Genomic DNA, 19,780 nt, shown 5'->3' on the forward strand with positions numbered 1-19,780 from the left:
GACATTAAAATTTTTGTTGGCCAACACCAGAACGGCCGATTGTTCGCCAGTCAGTACAGAATTCGGCCGACAATCAGCAGATTTGCAAGACTGGGCATGCTCAGAAAAGAAAAAACACACGGAAAGTTAACCATCACATGACATCACTTCTGCAGTCGGCTGTTGTTGGCCGACAAAATTCATGTGCAGTCTTTTGCAGTTTTCAACAGACACGACAGCCCGGGACAAAAGACGGCCGATCGTTCGGCCGACGATCGGTACGTGTGTACGGGGCTTTAAGCTGCTAGAATGGCCCAGCCAGTCACCTGACTTAAATCCAATAGAAAATCTATGGAAAGAACTAAAGAACAGAGTTCAAAGAAGAGGCCCACAGACCCTTCAAGATTTGAATGAAGACCGTGTAGAAGTATGGACCAAAATCACACCTGTGCAATGTATGCGACTAGTTTCTCCATACTACAGGTGGTGTCTTGAAGCTGTCATCATACAAAATCCATTGTTGACAAAGTATTAAATACATTTCAGTTAGAATGGAATTACACAGGGGAGACGCATTGAATACGCTATTACACATAACGTAATTTCTGAACGTATTTGTTTTTGGTTACTTTGTGTGTATGGGTTGTTGCTGACGTAGGGAAACTTTCATGTCAATAGCACCTTTAGAAATATATTTACCTAGAAAAAAATGACTTGTTCAATACTTATTTTACCAGTGGTGTGTGTATGTATGTATGTATGTATGTTATATATACATGCTACTACAAGTACATGGTACAGCAGGCACATATCGGGAATATAAAATGTTGGGTTTATATTCTTTAACCACTTCAATACAGCGCACTTTCACCTCCTTCCTGCCCAGGCCCATTTTCAGCTTTCAGCTTTGTCACACTTTGAATGACAATTGCTGTACCCAAATGAAATGCTGTACCCAAATTACATTTTTTATCATTTTTTTTTCACACAAATGGAGCTTGCTTTTGGTGGTATTTAATCACCACTGGGTTTTTTATTTTTTACTAAAAAAAGACCCTATTTTGAAGAAAAAAAACGTTTTTCTTAATCTGTCAGTACATTTTGTAAATAAGTAATTTTTCCCCTTCATTGTTGCGTGCTGATGAGGCGGCACTAATGGGAGGCATTAATATGCCACACTGATAGGCAGCACAGATGGGCACTGACTGGCATCACTAATGGGCACTGATTGGTATCACTGATGGGCATTGTTTGGGCACTGTTTTTTTACTATACTGTATTGTACTTTACTGTAATCAGGGCACTGATCCCCGCACTGCGCGCCCCTTCTTGGGCACCGCCATATTACGTCATCCCAGAATGAGCCACACTTCTCTGCCGTCATTTGACAGTGGACGGGCGGCAAGTGGGTAAAGTGTACGTAAAGGTGAAGGTAGCTTCTATGCAGCAAGGTAGAAAAACCTTCTGCATGCAGCTCAAACTCAGCCCATCTAAATACATACCTGAGCCCAATCTTGATCCAGCAATCTGCCCGAGAGCAAGGCTCTGACTTTTTCACTCCTCATTGGCTCAGATACAGCAACAGGAGCCATTGGCTCCTGCTACTGTCAATCAGAGTCAGTGACAAGGGAGTGGAGGGACAGTGCTGAGCCCTGCTTTGTGTCTTATGAACATACAGTGGGTACGGAAAGTATTCAGACCCCCTTAAATTTTTCACTCTTTGTTATATTGCAGCCATTTGCTAAAATCATTTAAGTTCATTCTTCTTCCTCATGAATGTACACATAGCAACCCATACTGACAGAAAAACACAGAATTGTTGACATTGTTGCATATTTATTAAAAAAGAAAAACTGAAATATCACATGGTCCTAAGTATTCAGACCCTTTGCTGTGACACTCCTATATTTAACTCAGGTGCTTTCCATTTCTTCTGATCATCCTTGATGGTTCTACACCTTCATTTGAGTCCAGCTGTGTTTGATTATACTGATTGGACTTGATTAGGAAAACCACACACCTGTCTATATAAGACCTTCCAGATCACAATGCATGTCAGAGCAAATGAGAATCATGAGGTCAAAGGAACTGCCTGAAGAGCTCAGAGACAGAATTGTGGCAAGGCACAGATCTGGCCAAGGTTACAAAAAGATTTCTGCTGCACTTAAGGTTCCTAAGAGCACAGTGGCCTCCATAATCCTCAAATGGAAGACGTTTGGGACGACAAGAACCCTTCCTAGAGCTGGCCATCCGGCCAAACTAAGCTATTGGGGGAGAAGAGCCTTGGTGAGAGAGGTAAAGAAGAACCCAAAGATCACTGTGGCTGAGCTCCAGAGATGCAGTCAGGAGATGGGAGAAAGTTGTAGAAAGTCAACCATCACTGCAGCCCTCCACCAGTTGGGGCTTTATGGCAGAGTGGCCCGACGGAAGCCTCTCCTCAGTGTAAGACACATGAAAGCCTGCATGGAGTTTGCTAAAAAAAACACCTGAAGGACTCCAAGATGGTGAGAAATAAGATTCTCTCGTCTGATGAGACCAAAATAGAACTTTTTGGCCTTAATTCTAAGCGGTATGTGTGGAGAAAACCAGGCACTGCTCATCACCTGTCCAATACAGTCCCAACAGTGAAGCATGGTGGTGGCAGCATCATGCTGTGGGGGTGTTTTTTCAGCTGCAGGGACAGGATGACTGGTTGCAATCGAGGGAAAGATGAATGCGGCCAAGTACAGGGATATCCTGGACAAAAACCTTCTCCAGAGTGCTCTGGACATCAGACTGGGCCGAAGGTTTACCTCCCAACAAGACAATGACCCTAAGCACACAGCTAAAATAACGAAGGAGTGGCTTCACAACAACTCCGTGACTGTTCTTGAATGGCCCAGCCAGAGCCCTGACTTAAACCCAATTGAGCATCTCTGGAGAGACCTAAAAATGGCTGTCCACCAACGTTTACCATCCAACCTGACAGAACTGGAGAGGATCTGCAAGGAGGAATGGCAGAGGATCCCCAAATCCTGGTGTGAAAGACTTGTTGCATCTTTCCTAAAAAGACTCCTGGCTGTATTAGATCAAAAGGGGGCTTCTACTAAATACTGAGCAAAGGGTCTGAATACTTAGGACCATGTGATTATTTCAGTTTTTCTTTTTTAATAAATCTGCAACAATGTCAACAATTCTGTGTTTTTCTGTCAGTATGGGGTGCTATGTGTACATTCATGAGGAAGAAGAATGAACTTAAATGATTTTAGCAAATGGCTGCAATATAACAAAGAGTGAAAAATTTAAGGGGGTCTGAATACTTTCCGTACCCACTGTACACAGCAGGGCTTGGGAGCAAGCACACATGAGTGCCCCGCTATAGAGGGAGGGGGTTGGAGTCAGGATAAACTTGGATCTTTACTAGTACCAGGCATCCTGCAGAGTTTAAAGGCCAAGGCCACCTTTTTAAAAATAAATAAATGCACATATCTTTTCAGGAAAAAAATGTGCATTTAATTACTTTATAGATGCAATGCAGACTTTAAGGGGTTAAAGCAGGTGGTGAAGGAGGTTGTACCGCCTGACAAATGCTATTTGCAGAGCGATCCGAAAGCAGATCGCTCTTCAGAGACTAAAGCATGTGTAAACAAGCCCGTACTACTGCTGCAGGATATCTCACTACATGCACACCCTTGTTCATACACAATTTAAAGTGGACAAGCGCGAAAGCAGCCTTTCTATCCCACAGTGGAACAATGTAGCTACATAGTAAATGCATATTTAGGAGACTTGCCTCCAATAAAAAGGACATATGTGTGTTTATAATTTTCCTCTAGTGTGTGTGTGTGTGTGTGTGTGTGTGTGTGTGTGTGTGTGTGTGTGTGTGTGTGTATTTATCCTGTTTATACCTGATGCATGTATATTTTTTTTCTCTGCAGATGGAAGCCGAAGGCTGGGGTGAAGAGAACGACTTCAGCTGGGAGGAAGATGCCAATAATTTGTGATTTGTTTACAAAGGCCATTCCTTATTATTTATTGATTCCTTAATAAAGAAACTAACTGCTCACCAGCCAAGGAGACATCAGCTGACTGCACAGGAAACTGTCATATGCAAAGTTGTCAATGATTGTGTGACCTTGCTTCTGCTGTAATTATGACTTTTAATAAGTTAAAACTGCAAGGAATTAGATTTACATATTTGTTGTATAAATGCCTTGTGCTGATCATTATACTTGCTATTTTTTTTTTAACAGGCTAAACAAGGTCAGGGGTCTTCAAACTTTTTTTTGTGGTCAGTAGGAGGAGTAATAGTGTCCCATCAATGGTATAAGTGGGAGGAAAAGTGCCCCCTTGTTGACGTCAGTGTGAGGATTAGTTCCTTGTATTAGAAGAAGTAATAGTTACACTAAGTCAACATATGGCTAGTAGGCCACAGTTTGGAGACCACTGAACTAGAAACCATTTGCTATGCAGATGGAGGAGGCACAATTCTATATATTAATCTGTTTTTTTTTTTTTTTTCCATCACAGTAGATTTTAATTATTTCCTTTTTATAAATGTGAAAACTGATCAGCTAACAGGTCTAGGGAATTTATAACTGTAAATATGTTTAAACATTAAAACTCTCTGGATTTACCACAAAGTCGATATTGCTGACTTTTTAGCAATTAATTCTACCTTACCTAAAAGTCTGCTTTATTTAGCTGAATTTATTTCAAGATTTTACATTACTGTAAACCAATTTTGTTTAACTGATGACTGTGCCCTACATCAAAGCTGTAGAAACTTGAATAGTCAGATGTTACACCAACTAATGAGGGGAGCTTACCTAACCAAATAGTTTAACTTGTATTTAATCACTGTATGTAGGACTGTCTAGGTGTTGGTTATTTAATGACTTTAGGTAGGACTGCCTAGGTGTTGGAAATTCTAAGGCCTCCTTTCCTGCAGGTGCCCCCCTCAGTAAGCCATGTGCTTGGGGGAGAACTCGTTCAGGTGCGCTGCAGCCTAACCGCCTCCTCCCTCCTAACAGAATTTGATTTAGCGCAGCAGTGAGCCATAGGCTCAGGGTCTCTTGTGCGACCAGAAAGAGAAAGCAGCGGTTCTGCTGACAGGATAGCATTGGATTGAGAGAGAAGCCAGGGAAAGGTTGGTGGAGAGTGTTTTTTTTTTCTCTTTCTTTAGAACCACTTTAAGGATACAACTTGTCATAGAGAAGTAAGTACACATTTTTTGCTATTTGGCACTGCGCTACTTTTACTCGCAACGCTACGCTGTACCCAAATAAAATTTTTAATAAATTTTTTTTCACATGAATAGAGCTTTTATTTGGTGATACGTAATCACCACTGGGTTTTAATTTTTTTGTAAGAATGAAAAAAGACTGAACATCTGGAAAAAAAAAAAAATGTATTTCATCCACAGAGGGACGTAGCTGCTGCTTTAAATCATAGACGGATAGGTAACAAGCCCCTCCCACTAGGAGTGACCAGGTAGAGCCAGAGGCCTTGACATGCCCAGGGGGGCGGGATCCCTGGGTTATTACCCCTGGCCTCACCGTTGCATCTTAAGTTTTAGCTGCCTGGTCTTAGGAGTGGCCAAACAGCTCCCTTCTGGGACCTTTTGTTCTAGCTCTGTTTAAAACGTCTTAAAGGGAACCTTTTTTATTTTATTTTTTGTTGCTGCTGACTCCAGTTCCTGTGGAATGCTGGCTGGGCTTCGGACTGGCTATATGAGAGCCTTACGGTCTCCTAGTTTGTGCCAGTGAGCGCTTGCAGACTGCACCCTCACTGCGGTGCAGAGGCAGTCTGTTAGGATGGATGCCCACCCTCAGCAGTTTGTCTGCTCTTTACATTCTTACTGTGCAATCCTACTGTTTGGCCATATGTCTAACATGGATTCCCCAAGTTTGTCTGCGACCCCCGATGTATCGTTGGGGCCGCTTCTGATGCTCAGGATGTGACTTTATTGTCTGTGATGCAATAAATGTCCAGAAAAATGGACAAAGTTATTGCGGCAGCTTTTACTAAGAAAGCCCTCGGCCCTCGCCTGTCTCATCTCAGTCCTTAGACTCTGAGGTCGATATGGTCGCTGGCGACACAGACCCACTTTTTGGAGGATGCGTCCCCACATTCAGACCTGACGCGGAAGAGGATGTTTCCTTTCCCGCCTTGGCTCAGGAAAAGGCGCTGGTAGATGCTTTGATATCCTCAGTGAGGGACACCCTGAAAATCACGGATGCGATTTCTAAATTTGCAAGGAGCCTCATTATCCTTTTGGATCCCTCAGGGCAAAGAAATCGGCCAAGGTTTTCCCTTGTCTCAAAGTCTTGTCCTCCTTAGTGGAGGAACAATGGCGGCGACCTAATCGCACGCTTGCAGTTCCCAAACATTTGGCTAGACGCTGCCCGTTTGAGGAAGAGATCTTGTGCAGTTGCACCCTCAGGTGGACCCCCAGATATGCGGTATTCACAAGGCCATGGTCTTACCGGTGGCAGAATCCTCATCTCTCCCTGATCCGGTTGACAGACGTATTGTGGTCTTATCCCGACCCCTGTATACGGTAGTGGGATCTATTCTCAGGCCTGCCCTGATTACCATTCTAGTCTCTGACTATATTTGAATAGGTAAAGGCTCTGAGAGAGGCAATGATGGTAACCCTGTTACCGTCATCTACCCTGGAACTTGCTGACCAATTATTGCAGGCTCTGCAATTTGTATGCAGTGCTAACCTGGATGTTCTTCCGCTCACGGCCAGAGTGTCAGTGGTAAGTGTGCTCATCAGACGTGTGATCTGGCTAAAGTACTGGTCAGCCGACCAGGCTTCTAAGAAGCTTTTGGCAGATCTTCCCTTTCAGGAGAGCAAGGTGTTAAAGGACAGGGGTCTGTCCAATTCTGTGATCCCTACCTTAAGGCTAGGGAGTGCAATTCTCGGAAGATTTAACATCGTACGTGTAAAGCGTACATTGCTTGGTGCGAATCGCTGAAGCTGCATCCTAGATCCTTTGCTATCAGCAGGATCCTGACCTTTCTACAGAAAGGGGTTGACCAACGTTTGGCGTTGGGCACTCTTAAGTGTCAGATCTCGGCCTTGGCTGTGTACTTTCAACACCCTTTGGCTACACACTCTTTGATTCGTACATTTCTTCAGGGGGTTTGCCATTTGGCTCCCCCCCAGGAGGTCTCTGTTACCTCCTTGGGGCCTTAATTTGGTTCTATCGGTTCTTCAGAAATCTCCTTTGAGAACAGAAGACACATTTCCTTGCTCGCCTTGTCGCAAAAAAATGCCTTTTTGGTGGCTATCACCTGCGCGCAGGGTTTCTGAACTAGCGGGGCTATCTTGCCGCTCTCCTTATCTTGTAATACACAGGGAATAAGGTAGTGTTACGGCCTATTCCGTCGTCTCTTCCTAAGGTGGTTTCAGACTTCCATCTGAACGAATACATAGTGCTTCGTCACTCTGTCCGAAACCTTCACATCCTAAGGAAATTGCCTTGCATTGTTTGGATGTGGTTCGGGCGATACGGGTGTATCTGGAGACTACTGAGTCCCTTCGTAAGTCGGACTCACTGTGAATATGGATGGACCCCAAAAGGGTCAGGCAGCGTCTGCGGCGACTATTTTTCGATGGATCGGACAGATGGTGGTGAAGGCTTATTCTCTTAAATGCAAGGTTCCCCCTGTCCCTGTCACTGCTCACTCTACTCGGGCGCAGAGTGCCTCTTGGGCTTTCTGCCATTAGGCGTCAGTGATGCAGGTTTGCAAGGCGGCCACTTGGTTGTGTCTGTACATACGTTCACCAAGTTTTACAGAGTGGATGTGTTAGCATCCTCAGATGCGTCCTTTGGCCGCAAGGTTTTGCAGGCTGCCTTTTAAGGAGCAGTTTACTTTTCCTTTGTGGTTTTGCTATAATTTAGCCCCAGTTGTTGCTTTTTGGGCTCCATGTTATATAGTTGGTTTTGTTAGCCGTGGGAATTGCATTCTTTAAAGTTTTATCCTTTCCCCACTCCTCAGTGGTTACTGCTTTTGGACGTCCCATCTGGCTATGATTTAAAGCAGCAGCTACGTCCGTTGGTGGACGAAAGAGAAAATGGGATTTTTTTATTTAGTCCACCGATGGACGTAGCTCCCACCCCTCCTTTTCTCCGAAGAGTTGGATTTTGGTGGTTGTTCAGTGCTTACAACTAAACTGTAGATGCAATGGTGAGGCCAGGGGTAATAACCCAGGGATCCCACCCCCCCGGGGCGTGTCAAAGCTTATTACCCATCCATCATGATTTAAAGCAGCAGCTATGTCCGTCGGTGGACTCTTTCGTTCATTGACGGACACAGTTCCTGATCTTCCTAACCATTGGATTATACTGCCCTCTATAGGAGTAGGACACTAGGTAGAAAAAAAAGTATGGCTACGCCTATGGGCAGTCCTCGCTCTGCTATACTATAGGGTTTTTTTTGTTCTGCCTAGTCAGGAGTAAGGACCTAGTTCCTTGTTGGGATATCTGGTCCTGGCAATTTTTTTTCTTTTAAGATAGATTTTTATTTTTTTTCCTCCTGGTTTAATTCCTGTGAGATCTACAATTAACTGGGCGATAGGCGATGCGCGCAGACCTTAGCTCTGTGCTAGGTTGGCCGTGACCTAGCCCCACTGGACGAGGGCTGGCCTACGAGTTAAATGCCTCGTGATGTCGCATACGACCAGGTCTCGGCCCGAGTCGCAGCATACCTCCTGGCCGACAGCCCCCCATTTAGATTAAGAGGAGGTTCTGTCTGGAGCGGTGCCTCCTTGTATGGTAAGTAACTGTCTCCCTGGAGGGTTTTGGGGTAGACGTGGGTGCCTCCATGGGATGGTCAGATCCCCGGGTTTCCCTCCTTCCCGTTAGGCACCCCCCTCATCGGTCTGATGGTCCCTGTGGGCCATGTCGCCCCCCCCCCCCCCACCCTCCTTCACTATGCTGGGGGGTTGTTTGGTCCACCTCCTGGGGTGTGGGCAGTGTGCTGTCCTGATGATGGGGGGTTTGCCACAGGTGACCGGCGGTGGGGGGGGCTCCTGCCAGGGCCCCCCTTCCTGCCTGTGCTGTTTTCTGAGACCTAGGGATCGCTCTTGGGTCCCTAGGTGCTGGGCAGGGTCTCCATTTTCTTGTAGCGTGTGTGCGCTATGCATGGTGGCCATTTTGCGGTGGTTTGCCAATGAAAATAGCGGCAGCCATGACAGTAGAGCTCTTTGGGCAGCGATTTAGGCGGTGGGAGCCCCTCTTCATCCCCTGGAGCTGACTCCTGGATCTTTTCACTTCCTAATTGCCCTACGTGGAGTGCAGATTAACTTGGTGGTGAATCTGGTGGGGTCCTCTTCCTCTCTGCTGAGGATCGATTACTGCTCTGTTACTGGGGGGGGGGGGGCTGCTGGAGCAGTGGGGGTGTCTTCCCTTGGTAGTGTTTTTACATCTTTTGTTGTGGGGTCCCGTTATTGGCTCATGGAGTCCTTGGAGCACACCTCCCCACTTGATCCTCCTCTGAGGCTGCAGGGCCCTCTGGGTCCCAACCATCCATTGATGCACTGACGGCGGTCCTGGAATTCTTTGCGTCTTCAGTGGAGGTGTTTTTTGGGGCAATGGGCTTGCAAAAAGCGCCCCCCGCCTTAATCTGTCTCCTCAGATCCTGAATCTGACTTGGCCGCCGCGGACATGGGATCACTCTCCTGGGTCTGCGACCCGCAGGTTTGGAAGGCAGCCACGTCATCGGTGCACACTTTCACAAAGTTCTATAAAGTGAATGTGTTGGCATCTGCTTCTTTTGGCTGCAAGGTTTGCAGGCTGCTGTTTAGAGAACTTGGTCCTCCTTTGAGGGTGTATTGTTTTTTTTTCAGGTAGGCTTCAGTTGTTTTGGTTGAGTTCCTATTTACCTGGTTGGCTATATAGTTTATCCTTGGGAATTTCTTTTTTGCTGTTCCCACCCCTCATGTTTAACACTGCTTTGTGACGTCCCAATGATTAAGAAGATCAGGAGCTGTATCCATCAATGAACGAAAGAGAAAATGGGATTTTTTTGACTTACTGTAAAAATCCATTTCTCTGATGTTTATTGACGGACACAGCACCCACCCCTCTGTGGAATTCTTCTGACACTGCTTGTAACAAAACTGAGTACCTATAGCAGAGAGAGGGAGTATACCCCCTGGGACTGCCTGTAAGCGTAGCCAGATTTTTTTTTTTCTCTGCCTAATGTCCTACTTCTGTAGGGGGCAGTAGAACTCAGTGGTTAAGATCAGGAGCTGTGTCTGTCAATGAACATCAGAGAAATTGATTTTTTTAGTGTCAAAATTCCCATTTGTTTTTTTTTTTTTTTAAACGTTTCTGCTATAAAATATATGCAATTGAAAAAGGTTTAAAAAAAATCAAATTTTTTTTATACTGCTCAATGACTTCTAGTGGGTCTGTGACACTGATGCTGGGGGGAACTGATTAAGTACCACTGACACAGTGATCAGAGATAATACTAGACACTGTCACTGTACTAATGACACAGGCTGGGAAGGGGGATTAACCACTTTAGGACCGGAGGATTTTCCTGCTTTACATCCAGGCCACTTTTTGCAACTTGGCACTGTGTTACTTTAACGGACAATTGCGCGGTCGTGCGACGCTGTACCCAAATTAAATTTATGTCCTTTTTTCCCCCCTCACAAATAGAGCTTTCTTTTGGTGGTATTTGATCACCTGTGCGATTTTTACTTTTTGCGCTATAAACAAAAAAAGCGACCATTTTGAAAAAATAAAATTTTTCACTTTTTTTTTAATCTGAAATTCCCCCCCCCCCAAAAAATGTAAAAATCTAAATTTCTCTGTCGCTCATTGACAGACGTAGTCTTCTTGATTCACAAGAACTGGGTTATGTTGTCTCCGCAGGAGTAGGACTAGGCAGAAAAGAAAAAACTTTCTGGCTCCACCCTAGGGGCAGTCCCAGAGGGTATATCCTCCCTCTCTCTGCTACAAGGCATCAGTTTTTTTCTGTCTAGTAAGGACCTAAGTTCCTTGCTGGGATCTCTGGTCCTGGCAAGATTTTTTTTTTAGAAAAAATATTTTTTAAGTAGTTTTTTCTCCAGTGTTTTTTCCTGTGAGATCTTCAAGCAAATACGCCGAACTGGGCGACACTAGTGGTCACCCCAGCCGGCCTACGAGCGCGTGCAGACCATTGCATTGCGCTTGGTCGGCCGCGACACATTCAAGTAAGTATGCGGGGCCGGGCGACGGGCTGGATGTTGTGGGGGCGGCCATGTTTGATGAGCCCAGCTACCTCGTGGAGAGCTGGGAACGCCGGAAGGCGTACACAGGGGGCGGAGCCACGTCCTTCTACCCGGGAAAACTAACACAGCTCTTTCCAGTCTGTAAAAGACAAGACGCTGACTGCAGTTGGTTGGAAACTTCTCTGCATCGGGTGGTGAGCCTTGAGGGTCCCTCTCTCTCTCTGTGGGGATCGAGAAGCAGGTACTCTGAAGGGCGCTATTGCGCTAGGGGGATACACATAAAAAACTTTTTTTTTTTTTTTTTTTTTTTCTGGCAGAGGTGTCCTGAATTAACATGGACCCTGCCACTCGTGTATCTCCACCGGATCCCCTCAAGGTGTCTGCAGGATCCTCCAGCACCCCACTGACGGTTGAATCATTGTCAGCTATTATGGAAACTTTTGTGTCCCGGGTGGAAGTGGCTTGTCAGGGACAGGGCGCAAGAAAGCGACCCCCGCCTAACCCCTTATTATCTGAAACTTCGGATTCAGAATCTGAGCCTATTTCTGCAGTTGCAGGTACTTCATCTGGGATTGGTGTCTCAGGTACTGTCTCTTCAGACAGTGAGGAGGATGTTTCGGCATCAGCCATAGCCCGAGAGGAAGCGTTGGTAAACGCACTCATTGTATCTGTTCAAGAAACCTTAAGATTACAGGGTATTCCGTCGGAAATAGCTGAAACTGAAATTCCCTTTGGGACTAAAAAACGCATCAAAGTAGCGAAGGTTTTTCCATTGCCCAAATGTTTTGGCAATCCAATCAAAGAAGAATGGAGTCTGCCAAAACGCACTTCTGCTATTTCTAAACGCATTAACAGGCGTTATCCGTTTGAGGAAACCCTCATTAAGAAATGGACAGAACCACCTGTGGTGGATTCACCAATTGCTAGATTGAATAAAGCCACGGTTATTCCTTTAGAAGACGCTCCGTCTTTTAAAGATCCAGTGGATCGCAAGATGGAAGCTATGTCTCGCACCATGTTTTCCTTGATTGGATCAGCTTTCAGACCAATAATTGCTATTGGACTGGTTTCGCAGACTGTAACTGAATGGACCAAGTGGTTACGCCGGGACTTAGAAGAAGTCCCTCAGGGGGTATCAGATTTGTTGGAACAAATGATACAGGGGTTACAGTTTGTGTGTGATGCGGCGTTAGACGCCACTCCATTATTGGCGCGAGCATCAGTTTCAGCAGTGGTTCTCAGGCGTACACTGTGGCTAAAGGGTTGGTTAGCCGACCAAGGTTCCAAAAAAGCATTGGCTAATATCCCCTTTGTAGGAGAGCGTCTATTTGGAGCCAACTTAGATGAGATCATTAAGGATCTCACGGGAGGAAAGAGCACCTTTTTACCGTAAAATGTTAAAGGTAAAGGACCTCGTCAAAGACGAGGGCCTTCTTTCTCTGCTCACAAAAAGTTTTTTTTGTCCCGCGGGTGAAAAAATTAAGTCCTCCAAAGCCGCTTCAGGGGACGTTGGTCGGGCAAGCAAAAGCCCGCCCTCTCCAGACCTGAAGATAAATCGTCCAAAGCCTGAAGGTGCGCCCCCACCCATAACTGGGGTGGGGGGGACGTCTTCGCCGGTTCCCGGATCCATGGCTTTCCAGAATCCCGGACAAGTGGGTTTGCGAAGTCATAAGGTCAGGGTACAAGATCGAGTTTCGATCTCTCCCACCGGCGCGATTCTTCCCTTTCAATATCCGACTATCCCCGGATCGTCTAGAAGATCTGCGGAGAGCAGTCACGGATTTACTACAACAAGGAGTGGTAGTCCACGTTCCTTGGACAGAACGTTTTCAGGGGTTTTATTCAAACCTATTTACAATACCCAGGAAAGAGGGCAAAGTGCGTCCAATTCTGGACTTAAGGGCACTCAATTCCTTTCTCAACATAATCCATTCGCACAGTAGCAGCCTTCCTGCATCCAGGGGATGTCCTAGCGTCCATAGACATCAAGGACGCCTATCTTCACATTCCCATTTTCGCAGGACATCAGCGGTTTCTACGCTTTTCCGTAGAAGAGAACCACTATCAGTTTGTGGCGTTACCTTTCGGTCTCGCCACGGCTCCTCGGGTCTTCACGAAGGTGTTGGCCCCAATGTTGGCACTACTGCGCCAAAGAGGCATATCGATTCTAGGTTACCTAGACGATCTCCTGCTTCATGCAGAGTCTCCTCAGACCCTGCTACAAAACATAGAAATTACTATAATTTCTTTGCAGGAATTCGGGTGGCTGGTGAACCAGCAAAAGTCATTTCTGGTTCCCACCCAGAGGCTCGAATATCTGGGTCTAATTCTAGACACAGTCAGGACAAGAGTTTTCCTTCCGGTAGGGAAACTCCGGAAGATTCAATCAGCAGTCCAGTTGTTACTATCCAACAGCTGGTCTTCTCTTCGAACTTGCATGAGGGTTCTGGGGTTGATGGTGGCTTCCTTCGAAGCAGTCCCATTTGCCCAGTCCCATACCCGAATTCTTCAGCAAGAGATTCTTCTCAGATGGAATCGGAATCCGGAATCCCTGGACAATCGGATCCGATTGAGCAAACAGACCAGAGAGTCTCTGGTCTGGTGGCTTCGGTCTCCGATGCTCAGCCAGGGAAAGTCATTTCTGCCAATATATTGGACGATAGTGACCACGGATGCCAGTCTATCCGGATGGGGAGGAATTCTCGGTCAGTTATCTGTCCAGGGACTTTGGTCCCCGGAAGAATCCAGGTTGCCGATAAATGTATTGGAACTGAGAGCGATCAGACTTTGTCTGATTCACTGGACCGAGCAGCTCCAGGGCAGCCCGGTTCGGATCCAATCGGACAACGCCACGGCCGTGGCTTATGTCAATCACCAGGGGGGCACCAAGAGTGTCCGAGCGGCCAAGGAAGTGGCTTGCATTCTTCGCTGGGCGGAACGATTTGTTCCAGCGATCTCTGCGGTGTTCATTCCGGGGGTGGAAAATTGGCAGGCAGATTATCTCAGCCGTCAGACTCTGGATCAGGGGGAATGGTCCCTCCATCCAGAAGTTTTCCACCAGTTGTGCCTACATTGGGGCACCCCGGATGTGGATCTGTTGGCATCATGATTCAACAGGAAAGTACAGAGATTCGTGGCTCGCTCCCGCGATCCTCTAGCAGAGACCGCAGACGCACTGATCGCCCCGTGGGGGCAATACCAGCTAATGTATGCCTTCCCTCCTCTCGGGTTACTGCCAAGACTTCTTTGCAGGATAGAGGAGGAAGGATTTCCAGTAATCCTGGTAGCTCCGGACTGGCCTCGCCGAGCTTGGTACGCCGACTTGGTCAGACTGGTGGCGGACGTCCCGTGGAGACTTCCTCTCAGGGAGGACCTACTGTCTCAGGGACCGATCTTCCATCCTGCTTTACGATCGCTGGCTTTAACGGCCTGGCTATTGAGACCCAGGTGCTGAAGGACAAGGGATTGTCAGCTTCAGTTATTCCTACTCTAGTTAAAGCAAGGAAAGCGACTTCCAGAAAGATTTATCATCGCACATGGAAGTCCTACATTGCATTGTGTGAACCTCTGGGGTTCCGTCCACGGTCTTATTCGGTTACTCGAATATTAGCTTTTTTGCAACAAGGGGTTGAGCAGAAACTGGCCTTGAGTACTATCAAGGGTCAGGTCTCAGCATTAGCTATCTTCTTTCAGAAGCCTTTGGCTACTCATTCCTTGGTGCGGAATTTCATCCAGGGGGTGCGACATCTGGCTCCGCCAGTGCGCGCGCCGTTACCACCCTGGGATCTTAATTTAGTATTGTCGGTTCTTCAGAAACCTCCCTTTGAAGATATTAGGGAGATTCCTCTACCTACGTTGTCCCAGAAGGTGGCCTTCTTGGTGGCTATTACTTCTGCACGCAGGGTGTCAGAACTGGCCGCTTTATCTTGTCGTTCCCCATATCTGGTGGTTCATAGAGATAAGGTGGTTCTTCGTCCGAACCCATCCTTCCTACCAAAAGTGGTTTCAGAATTTCATCTGAATGAAGAAATTGTATTACCTTCCCTGTGTCCTAAGCCCAGTCATCCTCGGGAGTTTGCTTTACACTCCTTGGATGTGGTCCGGGCGATCAGGGTATACTTGAAAACGACAGACTCGTTTCGCAAGACGGATTCACTTTTTGTGATCCCGGATGGACCCAAAAAGGGGTTGCCTGCATCTGCCGCGACTATTTCCAAATGGATCAGACAGACGGTGGTACAGGCTTATTCTATTAGGGGTCGGGAGCCCCCGTTCCCTGTTAAGGCGCACTCCACTCGGGCACTTAGTGCGTCATGGGCCTTTCGCCATCAGGCGTCAGTGGTCCAGGTGTGCAAGGCGGCTACCTGGTCATCGGTGCATACCTTTACAAAACATTATAAAGTTGATGTAATGGCATCGTCTGATGCCTCGTTTGGCCGCAAGGTTTTGCAGGCCGCCATTTGAGGAGACCAGTGGTCTACCTCGAGGGTTTTTTTCCGTTGGAATTTTTATTTGAGTCTCATTCTTTGTTTATAATGAGCCTTTAAAACTTCTAGTTTGGCACCGGTTGGGCCTTCTAGATTGGATTTTGATTTCTGTCAATCCCACCCCTCATTTGTGGCACTGCTTCTGGATGTCCCAGTTCTTGTGAATCAAGAAGACTACGTCTGTCAATGAGCGACAGAAAATCGGATTTTTGTAAGATCTTACCGTAAAATCCTTTTCTCTTAGCTCATTGACAGACGTAGTACCCGCCCCTCTATCATTGAGTTGGGTTAAATTCTCTGTTGCTGCTTTGTGACAGAACTGATGCCTTGTAGCAGAGAGAGGGAGGATATACCCTCTGGGACTGCCCCTAGGGTGGAGCCAGAACGTTTTTTCTTTTCTGCCTAGTCCTACTCCTGCGGAGACAACATAACCCAGTTCTTGTGAATCAAGAAGACTACGTCTGTCAATGAGCTAAGAGAAAAGGATTTTACGGTAAGATCTTACAAAAATCCGATTTGTTTTAACATTTTAGGCCAATTTGGTTTCTGCTACATATGTTTGGTAAAAAAAATCGCAATAAGCGTATTTTGATTGGTTTGCGCAAAAGTTATCGCAGCTACTAACTACAGGAAATTTATGTAATTTTTATTGTATTTTTTTTTTTTTAAACTAGTAATGGTGGCGATCTGCGATTTTTTTTTTTTTTTTTTTTTTTCGGGATTGCGACATTGCAGCGGACAGATCGGACCCCTAACTGAAATTTTTGACACTTTTGGGGGTATCAGTGACATTACTAAAGTAATCAGTGCTATAAATATGCACTGTTACTGTAATAATGACACTGGCAGGGAAGGGGTTAACTTTATTGGTGATCAAGGGGTTAATGTATGCCTGGTGCTTACTGACGTGTGTGTGGGGGGGGAGGGGACTGTATGACACAGGCACAGATCGCAGATTAACCACTTGCCGACCGCCGCAAGTACATATACTGCGGCGGTCAGCCCCGGCCAGGCACAGTGACGTACCGGTACGTCACTAGCCTGTCACTGGCTTGTGAGCCAATAGCGGGTGAGCGCGTGCCAGCCCCCCGGCTCGTTCCCTAACAAGTCAGTGCATATGACTGGCGGACATCGGGTCACTTGCGATCGTTTGCCGGGAAGGGAGAAAGGCAGGCGGCTAATGTAAACAAGCCGCCTGTCATTCTCCCCTGTGTAAAAATGGAGATCAGACGGTTCTACTATGTAGGACTGTTGAGCTCTGTTTTTACACTAGTAGCCATGTCCCATCACAGTTAGAAACACGTCCCTAGGACACACTTAACCTAACCCCTTCCCTGCCAGTGTCATTTTTACAGTATCAGTGCATATGTATAGCACTGATTACTGCAGTAATGTCACTGGTAACCCCAAAAATGTCAGTCAAGGGTCCGATCTGTCCGCCGCAATGTCTGTCCCGTAAAAAAAATCGCATTACGCGTAAAAAAAAAAACCCACCAAAACCCACCAAAAATGACAAAAATCTTTACTTTTGTTAGTAAACGCGATAACTTTTGCGCAAACCAATCAAAATATGTTTTTTGCGGTTTTTTTCTAACATATGTAGCATTAAACAAATTGGCCGAAAATGTTAAATTTTGATTTTTACATTTTTTTTGGGGGGGGGAATTTCATACAAAAAAATGTGAAAAATATTATTTTTGCAAAATTGACGCTCTTTTTTTGTTTATAGCGCATGATCAAAAAATTGCACAGGTGATCAAATACCACCAAAAGAAAGCTCTGTTTGTGGGAAAAAAAGGACATCAAATTCGTTTAGGTACAGCATCGCACGACCGTGCAATTGTCCGTTAAAGTCACGCAGTAAAAAAATCGCAAAAAACCCCCTGGTCAGGAAGGGGGTAAAATCTGCCGGGGCTTATGTGGTTAAGCTATGCTGAATCCTGCAATCTGTGACTGTCTGTCACATAGGAGATCCGCCCACTTTGTCAGGCAGATCTCCTCACTCGATCCCCAACAATTGGTGGAAGAGCGGCAGTAATCACCGCCTCTCCTCCCCTGGCCCGACTGCCGCTGTGTCTGAATACAGCGGGCACGTACGCCCACAAGGGGAGGAGTCCAGCAACGTAGGTCTACGTCGCTGGATGATAACGAGTCACTTTGCTGCAGTACGCTCAATGTGAGCGGCGGTTGGCAAGTGGTTAAATGATGAGCTCACCTTTTAACAAAAAATAATAAATGCACATTTGTGTTACCTGCAAAAAAAAAAAAATGTGCATTTACTATTTTTTGTTTTGGGAGCCTAGAACACATGGCACCAACAATCAGCAGATCGCTGGTACCATGCATTACTTCTGCAGACTTGTCAGTGTATGTTGTTCATACCTTGTATGGGCAAGCAGACACTCACTGACGGGAAGAATGAACAAACTACCATAGCTCTCAACAGTGCTGTGAGAACTACAAGCTGACAGCTAAAAAGGCTGTGGGGCCAATCTGTCGTTTCCCATTCTCCGAGGACTACATTAGTTTCAAAAAGTGACAGTGGGCATCCAAAGAAGATGCCCACTCGCTGTCGGAGAGGCATGGCTGCAGCTGGAACATTTTACATGTTCCATCCTAAATACTGGTGAAACATAGTTTAAGTTCACCTTTTGGAACGTTACATAACTATATGCCTAAATATGTGTTGTGTGTGAAGAGTGTGGTGCTTTTACAAAGTGATTTATAAATTTCCCATCTCTGCTTTGCAGGGATGAGAAAAACAGAGATTGTTCCCTGTGTACAACGCTCTTTGTTGAATGTCAACACAATGTCCCGGCCAGGATGTGCTGACAGGATCCAGCTGTGTACAATCACAGCATGCATGTATGCTCCCTAGACCCGGAAGTAGGTAGCGACGTACAAGTACATGGCTTGGCCTACTGCAGCCGCTCACCTGCAGTACCTATAGCTTTGCGCTTTAAAGGCTTCAAAAAGACCCACTCATTTTAGCTTTAGTTTAGGGAGATTGAACACAACATAATGGGAGTGCTGACTGTCCCTTTAACCACTTCAATACAGGGCACTTTCACCCCCTTCCTGCCCAGACCAATTTTCAGCTTTCAGCGCTCTCACACTATGAATGATAATTACTCAGTCATGCAATGCTGTACCCAATCAAATTATCATTTTTTTTTTCCTCACACAAATAGAGGTGTTTTGTTTGTAAAAAAAAAAAAAGGTTGCTCTTTATTGAAAGGAAAGGGGTATAACCCACAGACAGCATGATACACAGGGGGTAAACAGATGTGCTAGTACAGGAGCCAACCAGGAAACTTGCTACAGGTCAAAACATGGAAGGCAGGCACAACAATGAGAGTGAGCAGATAAAGCAACAACACAGTTGTCCAACCAGGGTCTTGGGACAGATCCTATGGATGTAAGTAAGTTTATACATTGGCAGAACCCCATTAACAAGGGCCTCCCACGACGCGGAAGGAAGGGAGGAGGAGGAAGAGAAGGAAGGAAGGAAGAGACCCAGCGAAGGATAACTTCCTTCTTTGCACAGTAGAGTAGGAGCGAAATCAACCTTGTATCATATTTTGAGCGTTTGACCACTGCACCCCGGTACGCTGCCACCCGCAGGCATGTCCAAAACATGTGGAAGTAGGTGTTCTCTGCGGCTAGACATTTGGGACAAAGAGGTGATCTATCAGGGTACATTCTGTGCAGCCTCTGAAGTGTATATACCCTGTGCAGAAATTTTAGCTGAATAAGCTTGTACCTGGATGCTATCATCAGTCTGGAGCAGTTCCCCAAACAGTCTTCCCAGTCCAGGTCAGGACTGCCAGAGCTGCTCAAACCCACGCGAGTCCACTGTCATCAGGGTGGCATAGATTGCAGACAGTGGCTTGGGGCTCTAGCCGCCGTCCAGACGTGAAGGGTAGCCCTCGTGGGGGGGGGGAGGGAGGAGCACGCACCCAAGCCCCGCCAGTGAAACCAGGCAAACCGCCTCCAGGCATATCGCTGCATTCGTCCTGGAACCCGAGAACCACCAGCGTATGGTAAACAACATAACTGCCCAAAAATAAAGTATAAAATTAGGGAGCGCCAGGCA

General features: G+C 46.3%; 1 protein-coding gene across 1 annotated transcript in view; it reads left to right on the forward strand.

The window, feature by feature from the left end:
* SCYL3 (SCY1 like pseudokinase 3) overlaps positions 1-4,119 on the forward strand; it is a 93,527-nt gene extending 89,408 nt beyond the window's left edge. Inside the window, exon 12 of the mRNA XM_082265120.1 lies at positions 3,897-4,119. Within this exon, the coding sequence (XP_082121246.1) occupies positions 3,897-3,962 (66 nt within the window). The 3' untranslated portion in view covers positions 3,963-4,119. The remainder of the gene's footprint in view (positions 1-3,896) is intronic.
* Positions 4,120-19,780: the final 15,661 nt, after the last annotated feature.

The sequence above is a fragment of the Pelophylax lessonae genome (genome assembly GCF_965119305.1).
Source record: "Pelophylax lessonae genome assembly, chromosome: 8".
NCBI classification, from domain to species: Eukaryota; Metazoa; Chordata; class Amphibia; order Anura; family Ranidae; genus Pelophylax; species Pelophylax lessonae.